This window comes from Aphis gossypii, chromosome 3 (genome assembly GCF_020184175.1).
Source record: "Aphis gossypii isolate Hap1 chromosome 3, ASM2018417v2, whole genome shotgun sequence".
NCBI lineage: Eukaryota > Metazoa > Arthropoda > Insecta > Hemiptera > Aphididae > Aphis > Aphis gossypii.
This window is the reverse complement of record NC_065532.1, coordinates 16,533,194-16,552,844: the sequence shown is the minus strand read 5'-3', so window position 1 is coordinate 16,552,844 and position 19,651 is coordinate 16,533,194. Positions and strand designations below refer to the sequence as shown.

The 19,651-nt window shown below is 27.9% G+C and overlaps 1 protein-coding gene and 5 non-coding genes across 6 annotated transcripts in view; 5 read left to right on the top strand and 1 right to left on the bottom strand.

Moving 5' to 3' along the window:
- Window positions 1-10,947, bottom strand: part of LOC114128432 (uncharacterized) — a 42,835-nt gene extending 31,888 nt beyond the window's left edge. Inside the window, exon 1 of the mRNA XM_027992949.2 lies at window positions 10,431-10,947. Coding sequence (XP_027848750.1) covers window positions 10,431-10,518 — 88 coding nt within the window. The 5' untranslated portion in view covers window positions 10,519-10,947. The remainder of the gene's footprint in view (window positions 1-10,430) is intronic.
- On the top strand, window positions 2,154-2,224 carry Trnag-gcc (transfer RNA glycine (anticodon GCC)). Its single transcript has one exon. It is a non-coding gene; the product is annotated as a tRNA-Gly (tRNA).
- On the top strand, window positions 2,829-2,899 carry Trnag-gcc (transfer RNA glycine (anticodon GCC)). The gene has a single exon. It is a non-coding gene; the product is annotated as a tRNA-Gly (tRNA).
- On the top strand, window positions 3,845-3,915 carry Trnag-gcc (transfer RNA glycine (anticodon GCC)). Its single transcript has one exon. It is a non-coding gene; the product is annotated as a tRNA-Gly (tRNA).
- Trnag-gcc (transfer RNA glycine (anticodon GCC)) lies at window positions 5,082-5,152 on the top strand. The gene has a single exon. It is a non-coding gene; the product is annotated as a tRNA-Gly (tRNA).
- Trnag-gcc (transfer RNA glycine (anticodon GCC)) lies at window positions 6,886-6,956 on the top strand. The gene has a single exon. It is a non-coding gene; the product is annotated as a tRNA-Gly (tRNA).
- Window positions 10,948-19,651: the final 8,704 nt, after the last annotated feature.

Below are 19,651 nucleotides of genomic sequence, written 5' to 3'. Positions count from 1 at the left end.
GGGTAAAGTAAGTAATTACTATACTGTACAATAATTGATGCTGAATGTTTCTCGTAATTTTGTAAGCCACTGCGTAATGTATGTGTTCATTTGAAATTGATAATAATTCAATTCATTGAATACGAAAAAAAAGACCTGAGTGATGACAGTCTGTTGACCTATATTACTAAGTATATTAATTGATGATATATTTATATTGTTACTATAAAAATTCCATATAATCTATAAATTACGTTTTTGCGACTAGCCTCGTCCCTCTGATCTATACCAACCACAACAAATACCAATTGAACAGTCCGTAAATGATCTTTTAATGGATCTTAATAAAAAACTCACATTAAAATTAAATATAGGTATATATTAATCTTTGGCAGAAAAAGGAAGTCATTATTAGACGATAGAAACGTATACCAACTAAAATCATAAATGTTTCAGATTAATTTTTAAGAGATCGATATCTCTTTAAATAGGTATTGAATTGAGTTATCTAATAACAATATTGTGTAGGTTTATGTAAAATGTATATGTAAATTTAAGTTATTTTTACGATTCCTAAAAAAATCTAAAAATGGCGCATTCACACTTTGACAGTTTACAATTCAGAACCCACTTACAATATATTTTATATAACAAATTATTATTATAAATTTTTTATAAAACAAATATTTTAATTTATTTTGAATTGTTAGAACTTATAGTATAAGAAAAAAACGTAACTATAAACTAAACTTACTGATTAGTAAGTAACTGTATATAATAGGAAAAAAATATACTCGTTGAGTTAGATGTTACATTAAAAAAAGAATATAACTGCAGGTTATAACTATAACTACTTAGTTACTAAACTTCAACTTCTTAAGTCGTTAATTCCCAGTCGTGGAAATGATGTCATATTTAAGATTAAATAAATATCATGTGCATAGTTTCATAACGATTAATAAAATAAACAATAATACTAACTGTTAACTAGACACAATTGACGATAGTCGTAGAAAAAATAAATTGGCGAAAATTAAAAACTATAAAATTAAAATGCTATAATAATATGATAAAAGCAATTACATTTTTTAAGGATCTTCATGAAATATGGTTGCTAACGTTAAAATTACATAACTTACATTATTTACGGAAGTTCTTAAATTTGTGCATGTTTTTATTTTGTTATTACCTTCTGTTATTGAATAATCTAAGTTTAAATTGATTACTGAAATTATGAATCATATGGTGAATATAAATATTAAGAAGTTATATGTATAGCTTAAGTATTAACTACTCAAATCTATGTGGAAACTATTAATATTGTTCCATTTGTACCATAAGCGGTCACCCTCACTTGTTGCTTTTGGATTAGTTATTATTCTACTTATAACTTTATGAGATAAAAAAATAGTTTAAAATTACATTAACTCATATGTTTTCAGACTTTAAATAGATTATAAATTTGAAATGAATAAAGTGGTTCAGATTTTATCAAATTTGTTTTAAGAATATATTATTTCTATAAAGTATAATAAAGAATATAGATTGTAATAAATATTTATACTTCAGATTCTGAACGACTATGCTAAATTGTATAGATTGTATATTGTATAGAAGGAATTACTTGTAAAAATAATAATAGTAAAAAAAAGATTTTGAACGATGCGATTGAATTTTATAATAAAGTTTGATTTTTTGTAACATATTATCATCATTTCATAAACTATTGGAATTGGAACAGTAAAAATAGTGATAATATTCGATACTTTTGTGTGTCAACAGTAAATATTTCTTAGTATTTTTAGAAATAATTGGGAAAAATTGTAAAAATAAGAGAATTCTGGTTCTAAATGAATTCCATTTGTGCAAAAAAAAATTTTCACAATAAACTAGGCATATACAAACAACCGTTAATTACTTACGGCTAAATTATTTTAATGAATAATAATTAGTGCGACGATGACATTATATTACTATTACATATTATTTGCAACAATTCTGTTCATACTATAACGTTACTACGACAATGGCACTCGACATTGACTTCTGCAATTAAAATATAATACATTCAACGTATAGTTAAATTTTTTTTCGTGCGTAACGTTTCTGCTTACCTCCACAACGCGTTTATTCCATTTTTGTTAAATCTCGACGTCAGAGATCGTATAGCATCAGCATCAGTGGTTCAGTGGTAGAATGCTCGCCTGCCACGCGGGCGGCCCGGGTTCGATTCCCGGCTGATGCATATAATATTATTGTTTTAATGGTTTAAACTTATACTTAACGATTCTAAAAATTTTGTTTTATCTGTTTTCCGCATCAGCTTTTCCGTTTTTTTTCAACAATTATCATTACTTAATATATTATTAATAATTAACTATGTTTTTCACTCAATCTGCAATTACTGTAGATCTTAGCCAGTTTCCGACGTCGCGTCACTTGGTGATGCGACTGTTATGGTTATAGACCGGAATCGGGTAACCCACGTAAATTTTTTATTTAAAAAATAAGTACCTGTCGATGTTTGGTGCGCCACAAGATTTTCACGATTTTTTTCTTTATTGAATTTTATTGTTTTTTTTTTTTTTTTTAATTTTTATTTCAAAAAATCAGATATTTCAAAATTGGAGTTGAATATAAGGTGTAACGTATTTGTTATACTTATAATAGTAATTTTCAATATTAGCATAATCGGTGGCGAGACAGGAAGCCTTCGTATTCTCGTGTGTTTGTCCTCTATAAAGCTTCAATAACTATAAATTTTGCATCCCCTAAATTTAAATTTAATATGTGCCTTTGTTTCTGCGGTTGCCGGTTAGAGAGCATCGAAAATCATTGAAAGGGTATCAGCATCAGTGGTTCAGTGGTAGAATGCTCGCCTGCCACGCGGGCGGCCCGGGTTCGATTCCCGGCTGATGCATGAATTTTTATTTTTTCTTACTTATATCAATCTTTTATTTTTGTTTAATCTCTTTTCCTCGTTAGTTCTTCAGGTTTTTTTGATTTTTATTTCGAATTTAAGTAATCAACTTTTTTTTGCTCAATCTCACTGTAGCCTGTTATCTGTAGATCTCAGCCGGCAATGACTGCATCAATTTATAGACAATCAGCAGACCTATACAGTTTTTTAAGATACATAAACATTTATACGAATAAAATATACATTTATGTTTTTTATTAATATAGTGGATTGGGTATACCAATATTTGTTATACTCCAAGATTTTTACTTATTTTATAATTTATTACGCGGCTATTGTATTTATAATATAATACCTACTATTTTCAATATATCATGTCTCGTTTTGAGCTATATTTAAGTATAAGACATTTTTCAATTTTTTTTATTCTATTAATGTGGATAAAAATATTCTAAGTAATAAACTAATAGGTATGACTGTATTTGCTCAGAATCGTTTTTCGAATTTACAATGATTAGGTAATGATTTTCTACATTGAATTCAAATTTAATACATACGTGATAGGTACCTACATTACAATAATTTACTTAATGACAGATATATTATAGTGTATGGCAATAATATTTTTTTTCTTTTTATATTATATCAAATTAAATTTTTTTTACAAATATTGATAAGTATAAACATTAGTTTTTAGTTTTGATTCAAACTATTTTATTACCCTGCAATATTAGAGTTAATATTATTATAGCCTAACTCATTTATTTTTTATAAATTATAATAGTAATTTTTTCATACCTACGATATCAGAAGTGGCGCGAAAAGTCGTCGTAGGTCTTTCATCACGCTTGAGACTTTAATAATTTTGTACCCTCTGAATTTTAACTCAATGTTCACTATGCTCCTGCGGTTAGAGAGTATCAAAATTATGGTGGTACAGCATCAGCATCAGTGGTTCAGTGGTAGAATGCTCGCCTGCCACGCGGGCGGCCCGGGTTCGATTCCCGGCTGATGCAGAAATTTTTTTATTTATCAATCTTTTTAAACACGATCCAATATCTAAACTGTATAAGACGTTTAAGCAATATATTTTTGTATGTCTTAATATTATTTTGGCATAATTAATATAACATAAAGCACTTGTTTGTTTATATAGATCACTGAACCACTGATTACAAATGTACGAAATATACCAATATTGAATATATTATTTTAATTCTACAACATATTATGTTTATACGACTTTATAAAATATGTTATTACGGAATGAGAATTACATTTTTGTGATAAACGAATAAAATTAGGTAAATCTATATCTACGGTTATACGCCCTGATTAAACACAATTACTACAGACAATAATACGTGAACCCTAGTTTAACTAAATAGGTGTTACAACAGAAATCGGCAATTCTGGAATTTTTAATCTTCCGTTTTCCGTAATACTTAATGTATACCTAATGACATATTTTAATGTCTAGACTCTAAAGTATAATCTTTATTAAAAGAGACTGTTTCCATTTTTTCAATACAAATAACCGGTCATGGCTTAGAATAATGTACTCTATAGTAGATTAGTAGTTAGCACTATCAGCTGTAAGCACACAACATAACATCACCAAATTATACATACCTATACTAGGTATGTACTATGTAGGTACCTAATATAATTTGTATTTTGTAATAAATAATAACATAGCATTGGTCGTTGAAAACTACCTTAAGTATGAATAATGTGAATATGTGATATAACACAGCGATGAGTCTAGTGAAATTGCATGTTCGTAATTTTACCTAGGCGGCAAAGAAAGTAATAATAATTTTGCTCTCCCAGATTTTCTTAGACGTAAAGGTACAGTTAAATAACACAAGGCAGTTAAATTTTTATAGATAGGTATTGTTAAACAAGTTTGTAATAATGGTTTTAAATTTCTGTTAATCTAAAAATGATATAGGTAAGTGATATAAGTATATAACACTATACTATAGAATTATAAAATATTAATATAATAATATCGATTTTATTGATAATGTTCTACAATCTACATGATCTCATACTTTTCATGTTAAATGTTAACATACTCGTATAATTAAACTGATTAGTTTTTTAGACTTACCTAATTCATAAATAAATGTTTGTATATTTGTGTGAAATAAGGTAAATTTTCTTTTCAACATTATAAGCATCAGTGGTTCAGTGGTAGAATGCTCGCCTGCCACGCGGGCGGCCCGGGTTCGATTCCCGGCTGATGCAAAATTTATGTTAAATTTTTTCATATAAAATGAAAATTATTTTTTTTTTTTTATATGAAAATCATGTTATTTTCATTTGTCTCATAAACAATTTTATACACTTACTATTTTAGTAATTTTAAGAGAAATTCAGAAATTTGATCAATCAGCATTTTGTGGTGGACTAGAAAAAAATTTAATTTTGTAATTTTATATAATTTAAAAAAAATGTTGGAATTCATATGTTGGAAAAATAAACATGATTGTCATTTAAAATATAATATAGGAGTATATCATATTATAATTTATAGAGAACATCGTATTGGATATTGTAAAAACAAACAAAATAAACCTTATGTCCTAATATAGTAAGTTATAATATAGGTAATAGTTAAATAAAAACCTACTTTGGAATTATAGACTTAACTACATATTCAAAACTTTTGTCCCTCAAGTAATGAAAAAAATCATGAAACCCTTCCCTCACCACTCACAAAAATCATTTATTAAAAATGTATAACATCCGCTTTCCTACAAATTGGGTTATGTATACATACTCGGAACATAAATTTCGATTAGTGAACTCCCTGATAAAAGTATAATACACAATTTTATTACTATATCATATGAAAAATAATAATAGTTAGGTAGCGCTTTGACATTCGTGACGTTCTCAATCCTTGACACTTTGCACGGTTTACGAACTCGATTTTAGTAATCTTGAAGTCAAAATAATAGTTACAATGTTACATTGCGATTTATTTTCTGTGTTGACTTAAAAATATAATTGTAGGTAGATTAGGTTAGGTATAAGTGGTATAAGTGATAAATTTGGTGTGATATTTTAGCACGGCCTAGAAATATGCTACTGCCCTATATATACAACTACGATATACATATATTATATGCAGACTATTAGATTGTCTATATTAGCAGCATTTATATATGTCTACAGGAAATAATATAAGAAAATATTTTTTCATATTAAAAGTAAAATTTCAGTTTGAAACTCATAAACTGTATAGTTAGGCGGTTAGGTACCACGACTACCATGTATCATATTACTTCTATTGATATTAATATACCATAAATACCAATAAAACTAACACGAGGGCCGTGGTAGTCTGCGAATAATTGGCTATATTAAGTGGGTACACCGTACAGATTTTTAATAATATTATAACATTAAATAATAAAATTATTGACTTAGCCAAAACATGCAATACATTGATTATTCATCTAAGTCAACGAGGTATAGAATTTTGCTTTCATCATTTGATCATTTGTTAAATGGCGGAAGGCAAGAAACTTAACTATAGGATCAATAAAATCCCTTATCAATTCGGTATGCTGATGTTGTTGGTAAACCTATACTTATTGATGGGTACCTATCTAACATTTTACTTTTAGACTTTTGCAGCTACTTGTTACATAAAAAATACAAATTTTGGTACATATGATTACGTCTTAGTGTTTCAAAGCAATTTTTATTTCATTTAGAACTTTAAAATTTTCCTAAAATTGACGCCCCTTAGCCCACCTCTAGATAATATTTTTCATTGATGATGATTTATAAATTACATTAATCATAATGTTATGACGTATACCTATTATTTTAGCATTTTATACAATACAATACGTATTTTATTATTTATTGTGAATTGGTTTTTTTTTTATTTAAATCATATACATTTTGGAGTAATGTAATATCTATTTAAAAGTCAAATATAAACATTTAATAATCCGCCTACAAGAGCATCAGTGGTTCAGTGGTAGAATGCTCGCCTGCCACGCGGGCGGCCCGGGTTCGATTCCCGGCTGATGCAGATACTTTTTACCAACATTCATTTTTAGACGATATCATAATGCATTATTATTTTTGTTCATGATATTTTTTACTTTTTATTATTTTGCACAATATTCTGCACCGCGTGAATTTAAGCGAAAACGAATAAAATCCCATTTTAACAAAAAATAATAGTTTTTATTATGAAAAATTACATTGTTATACTATGCTACTATATTTGCAGGCAATTATTTATACAAGTTGCGAGCATCTATAAATTATAGTGGATAAATAATTATCTAATTTTCCATCTCCAACTATATAATTTAATTTCGATGATTTTTTTGAAAGATGTCATCGGCCTTTCAACCCGAGTAACATATTATATTCTTATGGGTCTAATTATGTTCATTTTTTTTTTACAATTTTGCTCGAAAACAAAGAGACACGTATGAGTAAGACGTGTATAGTAACAGGTAATATAGTTATAAAATTTCATTATGCGTGGGAAAAAATACACGCGTTTATAACCAAATATTACGATGTACTAATTATTTACGTGGACAATTATTGTATATCCATCATATATTTTTATTGTTTTACTTTATAAATGCAGATTAATAATATAATAATAAGTTTTTGTAGGGTCATTACTTATAATATTATAATATATTCTACTGTACAATATACCTACAAGTTCAACTCGAGTATATTATTTTTAATTTGTTTAATATAAACGTGAACGGCGAACGCGATATAGATTATTTATATTAATATATTTATATTAATTAATGTGTGATGTGAGTATTGCAATCACATGCAACTTGCAACTTGCAACTTGCGACTTGCAGGTAATTATGTGTAACATATATGAAGTTTAGGAAATATATTACATCTGCAGGACTATGAAATAAAACCAACTTCTATATTGTACTATTATAATATTATATATAAAAAGTAAAATCTACGATAGAACTTGATATTGAAGGACAAGGTTAGTGATATATAATATATGCGTACATAATATTATGTAGAGAATTTTCTATTATACTTAAGTATATATAAGTATACATACTAATATGTATACACACTTCAACTCAAAGGACATTTCAAACAAACCGAGAGTAAACTCGAAACGTATTTTACGTTATTTTATATGAAATAATTAAGTTCAACAACAAAAATAACAATTGAAATTACTTACAGCCGTATATTATGTACGTCGAAATATCCATTAATAACAAATAATAATAATATATACTCTAACTATATACCTAAACATTTCATAAGTACTTATATAAAAGCAAAGAAATGTTTAGCTAAGAATTTTATTTGTTTGCCTCGATAATATTCATCAAATAATTTTTTTAGTTGCCAGTCACAGTAAACAAGTATTCGTTGTAGCCGCTTAAAGTAAAGTAAATTTATGTACCTATTTAGTATTTATTGGCGAATTACCGAATTTCTATGATTTAAAACTGTGTTGTTACTGTTGATTTAACATTTGATGAGTAGTGACGAGGCAAATTATTTTTTTTATAATCAAATATTTTCTATTGAACGTTAAGCAGACTGGCGGGTCGGTTATTCTATATTCAGATTTGAATACTTAATACTATAATTAAATTAATTATTTGATATTTTAGTATTAAAATATAATATGTTAAATAAATTTATAACTAGCACAGCTATTAAAATACATATTTTCCATATCGTTATATTATTTATATGTAGTGATAAATAAGTTGAGTGAAATCCATACCTCCTTAGGTATGTCTATATACTATATACTATATTATAGCACTAAGAGTATATAGTATAGTATCTATAGTAACAAAAATAAGTTGTGTTATAACATATTCGACTTACAACCTATAATATTTACAATGCAAAGTCTACATAATGACACCTGAAATAATATATATATTATATATATATATAGTACCAGCATATCGATTATTAATTGTCTTTGTTATGTATGTACTCAGTACTGTTTTTAAAAAAAATAAAATTACATAGTAAGCGATATCAACTATATATATATATATATATTAATTAAATTTATACTATTTTACACTAATATACTATAATATAGGTAATTTAAATTGCACCTTAAAAAGTTAGAATGTTTGAAATAAGTTTAATTAAAATATTATTTTGACAGTTTGTGAAAATTTAATTTTGACCTAAATAAACGTATAAAGTTATTAACTATTTGAGCGTACTAATTATTTATACAGTAGGATTCGAAGCTGATAATATGTTATATTTTTTGGAAGATGTAAGTAGGTATTATACCTACTCGTACTATTAATTATTCACTGATATTTTTGAGTATTAAAAAATAAAAATATCTGTAAAAGCTGAATTCATTTATGTATACTGATCGAATTATACTCTGTGGCAGGTTGTATCGCAAATGAACGATAACAATTTTAAATAAATTGGATAATTTAAATGTTTAACATATTAGTCTTGTTTTCAAAATTTAAATTTCCATATATACATAATACAATATACTTTACATACTTATTACTTTTAGATAGTAAGTATATGAAGTAAAAACCATGTTTTTTTAAGAAAAATTAAATACCTACATAATATCATACACCTATTATACAAGCATTGCCGCTAATTGCTTTTATTTTTTAAGTGTACAAAGAAATGGAAATAAATAGGATCTCAAACATTAAATATGTATTAACTTAACAACGTGTTTCTAATAGTGCCATTTCTTCTCATAATTTAAAAAGCGTTAGTGTTATATTATAATATACATATTATTATATATTTTAAACATAGTATACTTAGGTATATGCTCTAATTATCTACTGTAAGCTACTATTGTGTGGTACTTTCAAAGTCTAGAATTATTTTTTAGAACAAATTGAATTTATTCTCTACAAACGTATATATTTTCATGAAAGGTAAACATTAGGAGACTACAGGAAATGCCATATTATCGAACAAGTAGGTACACACTTTCTTTACAGTTAAATTTCAATTTCAGTTATTTTCTATAATGTAAAAATAAAGCTAAAAATGTGTAATCTATTATTGTAAATTATATACTATATATACTATTACGATGGATTTGGTTATGCATACATGTTGTATACACAATACAAATAATTTGTTTTAATTTAATTCAATATTATTATAACCAATCGTGTTTTTTTTAATCATTATTTTATCAAGAAACTCTCTAATGTTGTAAATGCACATATGCAAGAAATACGACACAGAATGGAGTAAATATCTAATAGTATGCAGTACATTTAGGCACTGTAGTGTGTATGTATTATGATTATTAAAATGCATAACCCGACCTAATAGTCCTATACGCGTGGTTTTTATTATTTGGTCATTATATTTTAAACGTTCGTATTAATATATGCTATAATAATTGTTTATTGATTAAACAACTGCTATAAAATAAGTTTTACTTCATTGTGTGCCACAATAACAGATATTACATGGTCGTACAATATATGTATTTTATATTCGTAGATACCTGATATCAAAGGTCTCTGTTGCGCTCGTCCGTTGGTCCGAATGATGCGTTTCATGCACGCAGACACGACTCTAGGCTTTTCGGTCATCGTTGCGGATAAGTCACGCGAGTCGCGAATGATCAACAACAACTTTATTTACACTTCAATCGTATAACAGGTGTATTATATATTATTATCACGTTCACAGCGATGATGATTTTGTCACAGTGATCCGGCGGCACATCAGGAATAATATTCAAAATGTTCGACTACCGTATAATAATATACATGGATACTTACTACGAATTTAATATATACGATTGAAAATATCTATCGCAACATGCCGTAAACGTTATTATAAACGTAGCCGCGGGGAAACGGAACGTGAATAACGACGATGGTAAAATTAATAATAATAAAAACACACAAAAAACACGATTGTAAACCGGACGGAGCGCGCGTGATCGAGCTATTGCAGCGCCAACCCGACGTCCGACTGATGCCCGCGAAAACCGCGTGCCATGTGCTCGATGAAAAATAATTAAAAACACTTTAGGTATGTATTTATTATTATTTTTGCGTTGTTTTCTTCCACCAGCGTGGCGGTCGGTCGAACGTCCTTCTCGATTCGAGAGATCCCACTCTCCTGGCCATAACCTACCACGCGTGCAGTGAATTGCAGCCTGCAGTCGCCACATTATATGTGTACCTATAAACATTAAACGTATTAAAATTGTATAAATACTTACATTATGTATATATATATTATAGTATTTATTGTAATAATGTAATATAATAACAACATAATGTGCGGAGTTGTTATATTAATTTTTCTTATCGTCACAGTGTCATAACAATAATTATTAATTATTATATATTATATATGTATATACAGAGGGGTCGTATGAAAACTGTATTAGATTCATCAATATTTAATAAAAATAATAATTATTTGTTTTTTTTATTAGTATATATGTATACACAGTGATCAGTTTTACTCTTGATATTATAATTAGTAATCATTTCATTGTTTCATTGTTAATTTTTTTTTTTTGTGATTTTTAATCAAGATAATTTTATATAGTATAAAATAATTATAACGAAATGTTTTTATAAAATAAATCTAATTTTTTAATATATCTTATCAAAGTGATTTTTTTAGGTTACTCAAAACATTTTTTTTACTGAATTCTACAATACCTATAATTAGTTGTATTAGGGCTACAGGGTATTCCATAAAGTTACTTTGGTCTATTTCATTTTCAAATCACAAAACGTTGGAAGTTTTTTCTTCTAATCTTGTCTTGGACGATCGTATAAAATATTATCATTCAAATCGATTTCTACAATTTTCACTGAATTGTTTTTATTTTTCCATAGCGATTACACAACAGTATTAATTTGTCGCATCATACAGTATTATAGTACATACACTAAAGAGCAGTAGAACGAATTTGGCAGAAATTCGAATATCGTCTCGTATTGTTCGAATGATAAATGGCTTAGTTCCACCTAAAACTATTCAAAACACCTCAAAGTTAAAATAATAATATATTTTTTATTTATTAGTTTATTTTGTGTAAGATAAGACATTTAAGTAGCCTGTGACATATTAATATGCTATAGATATTCGTTTTATGATGTCTTTTACCAGTAAAAATATATAAATATTTAAAATCAATTAATTCTTTGTCAAATTCACTGTATAGTTTATATAATTGAAACCAGTATATTTTCACTATATTTTAGATTGTAGTAAAATATTAAATAAAGGTATACAATATATACTTGGTAAGTATAACTCTAATCAATTCACTAAAACTCAACTCATCTAAATAATTTTAAGTATTTAAAAATAACCTTTTTAAAAAAAAAAATCGATTAAATATTTATTCATCGATATATATTTCGTATTTTTTTTATAGTAAGACGTATATAGCAAGTATATAAAACTTAAAAATCTCATCTATGATAAATGATAATAAATAGTTATAATACCTAGGTTATCACTATCATTTTCACTATATTACAGTATATTATTATTTATTGCAATATTTAAGTCAGAAAATGAGAAATTATACATATGAAACTTGTACAAATTTATCTATTTATTTAAACTAAATTAGTCAATTACATAAAATTGATGTATAAATTATAACGTATACCTACTTTAGTCCAATTCAATTGAAAACTGTTCATTATAAAAAAAATTATCATTTCACTTATTTTCTTAGGAGTTTTGTATAGGCAATATTTCTTGACTACATGTAACTTTATTAGTCGGGTAATAAATTCTTCATTTTATCATAGCATAATATTGTTAATATTAATTATTATTATATTATAATAGGAAATTAATTGAAACAAAAAAAAAAACAAGTTTTAACTACTTCATTACTCATAAGTTATTTTGTATAAACAATTTAATAATTTGATGTTCATTTTAATGCATAAGTACATAAAAAACGTTTGGAAAATGTAAAATTTTACGATTTTAGTATAATTTAGCCTCAGTTTTCAATTGATATTGATAAGGTTAATTAACATTCTTCAAACCTCCTTTCTATCAGTAATCACAAAGAAATTTTTCTTTTTAATTAAATCAACATTAAATTATAATCGTTCAGAATTAAAAAAAAATATATATATAGCAATATACTTTGTACATTACAATACTACAACATACCATTATACCAATATACTTGCTTGCAATTAAATACTAATAAATAAGAATAGGTACTAAATTTAATATCTATAGGTATAAAAATTGATTGTTTTGTGGGACGGGAATCAATAAACATTATTTTGTTCGATGCAAATGAAAAAGAAACATACATTTGGTGAAAACGATTACCGTTAGATAAAGTATATAATACATGTATATTATAAATCTCGTAAACGAGTCGTAGTACTCATAGGTATATACTACTTACCTATATATAGATCATCGAGAAGACACTGTCAGCGGTACTGTAAGTATAAGGATTAAGGTGGGTGGTAAAAGAACAAGCTGTGAGTCCGGATTACAGTTTAACGTTATGGCCAAAACTCCATCTTGTGTATATTATATAATATAGTACCTCGACGTATAATCACTCAAAAGCAAATAAAACTCGAAATGAAACGCCATTCTTGTGGAAATCTCATATCAAAAGAAAACTCCAAGTATTATTATACACAGACACGAGCCGATTAAAACTTCGGACCGACGAGCAACTCTGACAATGGGTGGTTTTAAAGGACGGCACAAAGGTTTAATCCTTTTCTCCTTTTTTTCGACAACGAACGTCATCGCCGCGTGTCGCGTTCGTCATTATGCGAATTATATGGTTGTGATGCGGCATGCGCAGCGGATCGCATCGATTTTTTTCGAACAGAAATTCAAGCAAAGCTCATCTATAATAATTTATTATTTTAAAGAGGATTATCACGAAGATTTTTTAAAATTATTCCTAGATAGTCCAATATTCGCTTACTAGTTAATATTATTATATGCAGCAAAACTAATGTGTACATTAAATAACATAATAATAATGAAATGTGCTATGAAACTCAATTACCATAGTAGCGTTCTAAGATTTTCAGAGTGGAGGATACAAAAATTGATTGCAAAATGTACTTTCCTATTTTTCTACCCTCCTATCCAAAAAAAAAAAATTATAAATAAAATAACATTCATGCGTGTTTTTCTAATTTCTACTAATTAATTATTAATTATTTTTATCAATTCGTCGTTTTCCCATTTCATTAGCGCATCCTGTATAACAACAACAGTATTGTACGTAGAATACTCGTATATGTGTGTGACTATTTAATAACTATATTAGAATTTATAAGTATAGGTATATGTTTATGCAAGTGTGTTTATAAAATATTATATCATAATATAATATAATATATGTGCTATATGTATGCATTCGAGGTGTATACCGTCGCTACCATCGTCAGATGAGGGTTGAGTCCTATAGTCACCACCGTATCAAATGACGTTTTTTTCTCCATCAGATGGAAAACCGTTCACGAGGATAATGCGAACAGACAGTCTCACCGGGCGAGCATAGCCGCTCAGGTATGATATCCCGTCACTATCCTCCGTCCTATATACAGTCCACACATCGTATGCATATACATATATAAATAAGCATATCGTGTATACTTACAGTGTATATATCATATTCATTTATGCGTCATATACATGTGATGACGACGATATAGGTAAACTATACTATAAGATTATAATGTATTGTTTACAGTAATGAAACCTGCGAATATAGAGTGGCAAAATAAACAGCTATACCCTGCAGCAGTTGAGATAGGTTCTATAAATGAGTGACGATATTTCGAATCAGTTTTAGGAGTGTGTATAAAGTAAAAATACGATAACTGAGGGGGGGGGGTAACAAAGGCAACAAAAGAGTATATTAATGAAAAATTATTCTACCAAAATCCATCGGCAAAAAAAATCGAAAATCCTACAGAATAATTTGATATTACATATTTACACCACAAACACATTCTCAACAACTTCTATAATTACGACAACAATCTTTAAAATTTAATATACATTGTTTATAGAAATATATTATTTCAATTATTAACTATACTATGATCATATGGTGATAGGTGATACATTGATGATTTTATTTATATTTTGGTGATTATAAAAGTATTATAGGTATAAAAACCCTAAGTATACGTATATTTATATTTTATATAATTATCTATTATGTAGGTATTATGGTAGTATTATAATATAATATAATATTTATACCAACATAAGTATCCTGCGTGATATCATTAGGAAAAATTCAAAATACAAAGCTTCGAAATCACAGCTTTATTAATTACACATTTGAAAACTAAACGTTATTATAAAAATCATATAATAATAATCAACCTACCTTTAGAATATCTAAGCATAGGTTTTAGTGTATAAAGCGAACCCCCTTGAAGCCATGGCACAGCATACGACCTTGTCCGTCAATATATAAACCAACTATTATTATAGTACATCTCTACCTACTCGTGTTTTATCGACAATAAAACAGATTTTGATTTTACGCGGTCTTTGTGTCTGCACTCCGCGGCCAGGTTATATTGTATTATATGACAAATGCGCAGTTATACATACATATGTATATAAAATAAAAACCGTCTTTGGCGGTTTTAACTGTTTTTACGACTGTATATAGATAATGTATTAACTTTACAAGTAATTTATTATGCACATCAATATATTCTAGACAGTCGTCATTGTGTATATACGATTTTTAGGCGTATACCACGTTACATATTGTATTACTATAGGCATATAGTAGGTATAATATGTTGTTCAATTTTCAAAAAAAAATCGAAATACTCAATTTTTTGTTATGGCAATATTATTTGATCGGCTATCCGTAGAAAACTTGTAAAATAACAAATTATTATAATACAAAGACCAAATATTCAGATATTTGACTCTTCAGTGCAGGATAGCGCAGGTTTATTGTTACTAATGTAAAAGTGTGGGACCGTTTAGAAAGCGAAAATAATAAAATTAAAATTCTTCGACTTCAAAAATGATTTCTGGGTAAAGAGCGTTAAAACCATCAATTGAAGTTAGATACTTATCGAAAATTGTAAATCGTATAGATATTATTCGAAGTAAAATAATTAATTTAAGAAAATAAATACTTATAATACATCATACTAAAAGTAAAATACAAATATTATCATTTTATATAATTTAAACGATTAAATGTTATGATTCATAAAATTATAAGTAATAAAAAATCTCAAAAGTCTATATAGATATAAATATATAATATAATGCAACGGGCAATTGCTCGTGTGTATATCACCATATTGTATTATAAATCTAGTATAGAAATTGATGAAATGCACATACGCCACGGGTATCTATAATATAATATAATACATTAATACCCGTATTGCACTTCTCAAAGGATGGCTTAATTACCGTGCATTTGGCGATGAAAGGAGAAAGGCGACACGCTGAACGTCATAAGGAAATTTACGCATACGTTCAAATTACGTTGTGTGATTTCTACCTGATATTAATCTAGTACTAAAACAATACACGTTTTATTAAATAAAATTTACCTATATGGCTATATAAACACCTTCACCCTACTACCCTTCAAACAACATGTGGTGGGTAGTAGATTGTCGATTCGTTTCTTCACGACGACTTCATAATATTTTACAGCTCAAAGATAATGAATATATATTTGTCTGCGTTCATCATAATCCATAATATTTATTAAGTATAAAACATCAGGCCAATACACTAGGTTGGAATCGGAAGAGTTCCCACTTCTTTTAGTCTCAACTTTCATCATAGTAAAAATATTAAATGTACAATTATCGTTTGTTATCTTATCTAGATACCTACAGTTATTGCTGTTTAAAATCAATACTTCATATTATAAAATAAAGATTTTAACGCTACTGTATGCCCTTTTATTTTTGTTCACAAATATCTTTATTGCCGGACAGCGTTGTAATGTTTCTATGTCTCGGGAATACTAAATAAACGTGGTAGGCATAGAACTGATAAAACACCTCAATTGTGTAGAATCACATCAGTTAATATATTATATATGTGTATAAATGGTGTATTTTTAAGTATTCATATTGAAACAGTATTCGATTTCACCTTCAAAATGGTCGTATTGTTATAAACTATAATAACATATGCAATGCATATTATATTGTGTATGCCGACATGCACTTACGCCGTATGGTTTAGTATTAACGACTTACTGTCGGTAAATAAAAGATTTACGATTAATGCGTTATTCTGTATGCGTTTAGTACAATGTGCATATAGTAGAAAACGTATAAAATAAACGGATACCATAAATGTGAATAGCCTAAGAAGCGGTGTAAAAAAAAAATTATTCCGCGAAACACTATGTAAATGGGCACTGATGTATTTATATAGATCAGGATTTCTTAATCTTTTTAGGGTCATAGACCCCTTTACTATACTAATATTAATAATAGTTGATACCTGTAAAAAATAGCCACAGACCTAGCTCGTTTGAAAAAATAATTGTGTTCCGTATTTAAAATATAGGTACGTAAATCAAAAAATACATTATTAGAAGTAGGTATTATTACTATGTCCGTTGAGTTGGCATCGACAAACTTTGAAACGTCTCTTGGAAAACGATAGATATCCTACCAAATTCTAAAAATTTCTTAGCAAAATCAATTGTTCGAATATTACATTTTCTTAAATAAATGTTTGAATTTACTACACAGTATAATATTGGTTCCTACGTCCAAAAACGTAGTGCCAGACATAGTCACGATGTTTGTCGATTTGGAAAGTTTAAGCTTATTTGGGGTTATTAACAAAATTTAATAATAGCCTAACACCATAATATATCAAATTTAGTTATAACTTATATAAATTGTCCTACCTATCATAGATTTTCAGTGCCAACAACTTAATAGACTTATTATTACTAAGTAAGTTGTTTTAATATTGAATACACTGTATAAGATCACAAAGTAATATGGCGCGAAATTTCCCTCATTTAGATAGTGAGCTTTGAGCGCAATAATATTAAACTGTTTTAAACAACTGTCAGAATTTGACATCTTATTGCTTGTTCATACAAATATAATAAATATACTTTTTTTGGACATTTTCAATTGGATATTAATAATATGTGAAATCAATTTATAATCCGGATAAAAAATTTTTCATATTTTTTTATTAAAGCTTAAAATAATAACTAATGATATAAACTAAATACCTGAATATCCAAATACTATACTGTATACTTCATATAGATATGCGTGCAATGTGCAATCGTCGGACAGCTCGTTTTTTTCGGACTGGAAGCGATCAAGATCCGTTTCACCACTGCACATCCAATAAACACGCGTCCGTGAAAAACGAAAATTAAAACACAAAAACGATGTGATCACTGATCGAGAATCGGACGGCGAAGACGATCTCCGTGAAAACGGTTGCGGTGACTTTACAGACTGACGGAAAATATTGCGGTTACCCGCGGTCGTCGCGCGAGTATACCATAAACGATACGGTCGGCGGTCAATTCAGCAATGATGCTTCCTCGATGGATTTCGCGCTAGTATAAATATTTCAGTGCCAACTTTCCAATAATATCCGTCCACAAATTTCACAGTGAAATTCTATATGGGCCTGCGCTTCGGTAACCGCTGTAAGCTCGGTCACCTAGTGCCCTAAACTTGTTCACTATCCATACCTTTGTGTTGGTACGGTCATAAACTCGCCGTGAACAGGTTACCACGGTATTTCCCGTCGATCGTCTATAACCTATCAATATTCTCATACTCCTCGTACCAGGATCTCAAACGCCGTTTCCGAGTTCATTGTAGACCTCTATAAAACCATTAAACTGTATATATTATTTTTCTATTATGGTATATTATAATTTAATGTAATATGTATAATAATTAATAACTAGTAACGAATATTAAATAATTGTGCTCAGACATTCGCTCTTATAGTTTAGAGGTTTGTAGAAACCAAATAAGCGAGTACATATACAATTTTGACGATATCATAATATTATATATTTCCTCGGCGGCCGAATTTGTAGATTGAGCGCAGTGCAGCATTGTTTGAAATTTAAATCAAAATAAATCGTGTCCACGTTTTTTGATATTTGTCTTAACCAAGATGAATGATATCAGTACGAAGTGCCGTACTCTTGTTGACTATTGCGAATTTGTATACAATTTGATTTTCCTCGCACTATTATATATTTGTGTTAACAATTTTAACAAGTAGGCAAAAAATAAAAATATAATATTATAAAATGTATTATTTGGTGTATCAGTTAATAAAAATTGCACATTTCTTTGTTTCATTAATTTCATCTTAATGCAGTTTTAAACAATTTATTTTATAATGTCAAGTCATTAGGTAATATAATTATCTATTAAGTTATGGGTTAATATTATTTTTCCTACAGGGCAGAAAAAAGACCCCGTCTTTCCAACCTCCCCCCTCTAATAAGCGCCCAAGGGTTTACTAACACTAAGTAGACCTCAACTCATATTTAATTTAAATTAATAAAATGCAATGTGAGTGTATTATAGCGATCAACAGTAAAGTATATGTCGCACTCATCGTGATTTGACATTTGGTAATTAGCCACATAGGTAATCCTATATCTAACTTACCCGACAAAAATGTGCGTCCTGAAGACAATTTTTTAAATCATGCATTTAA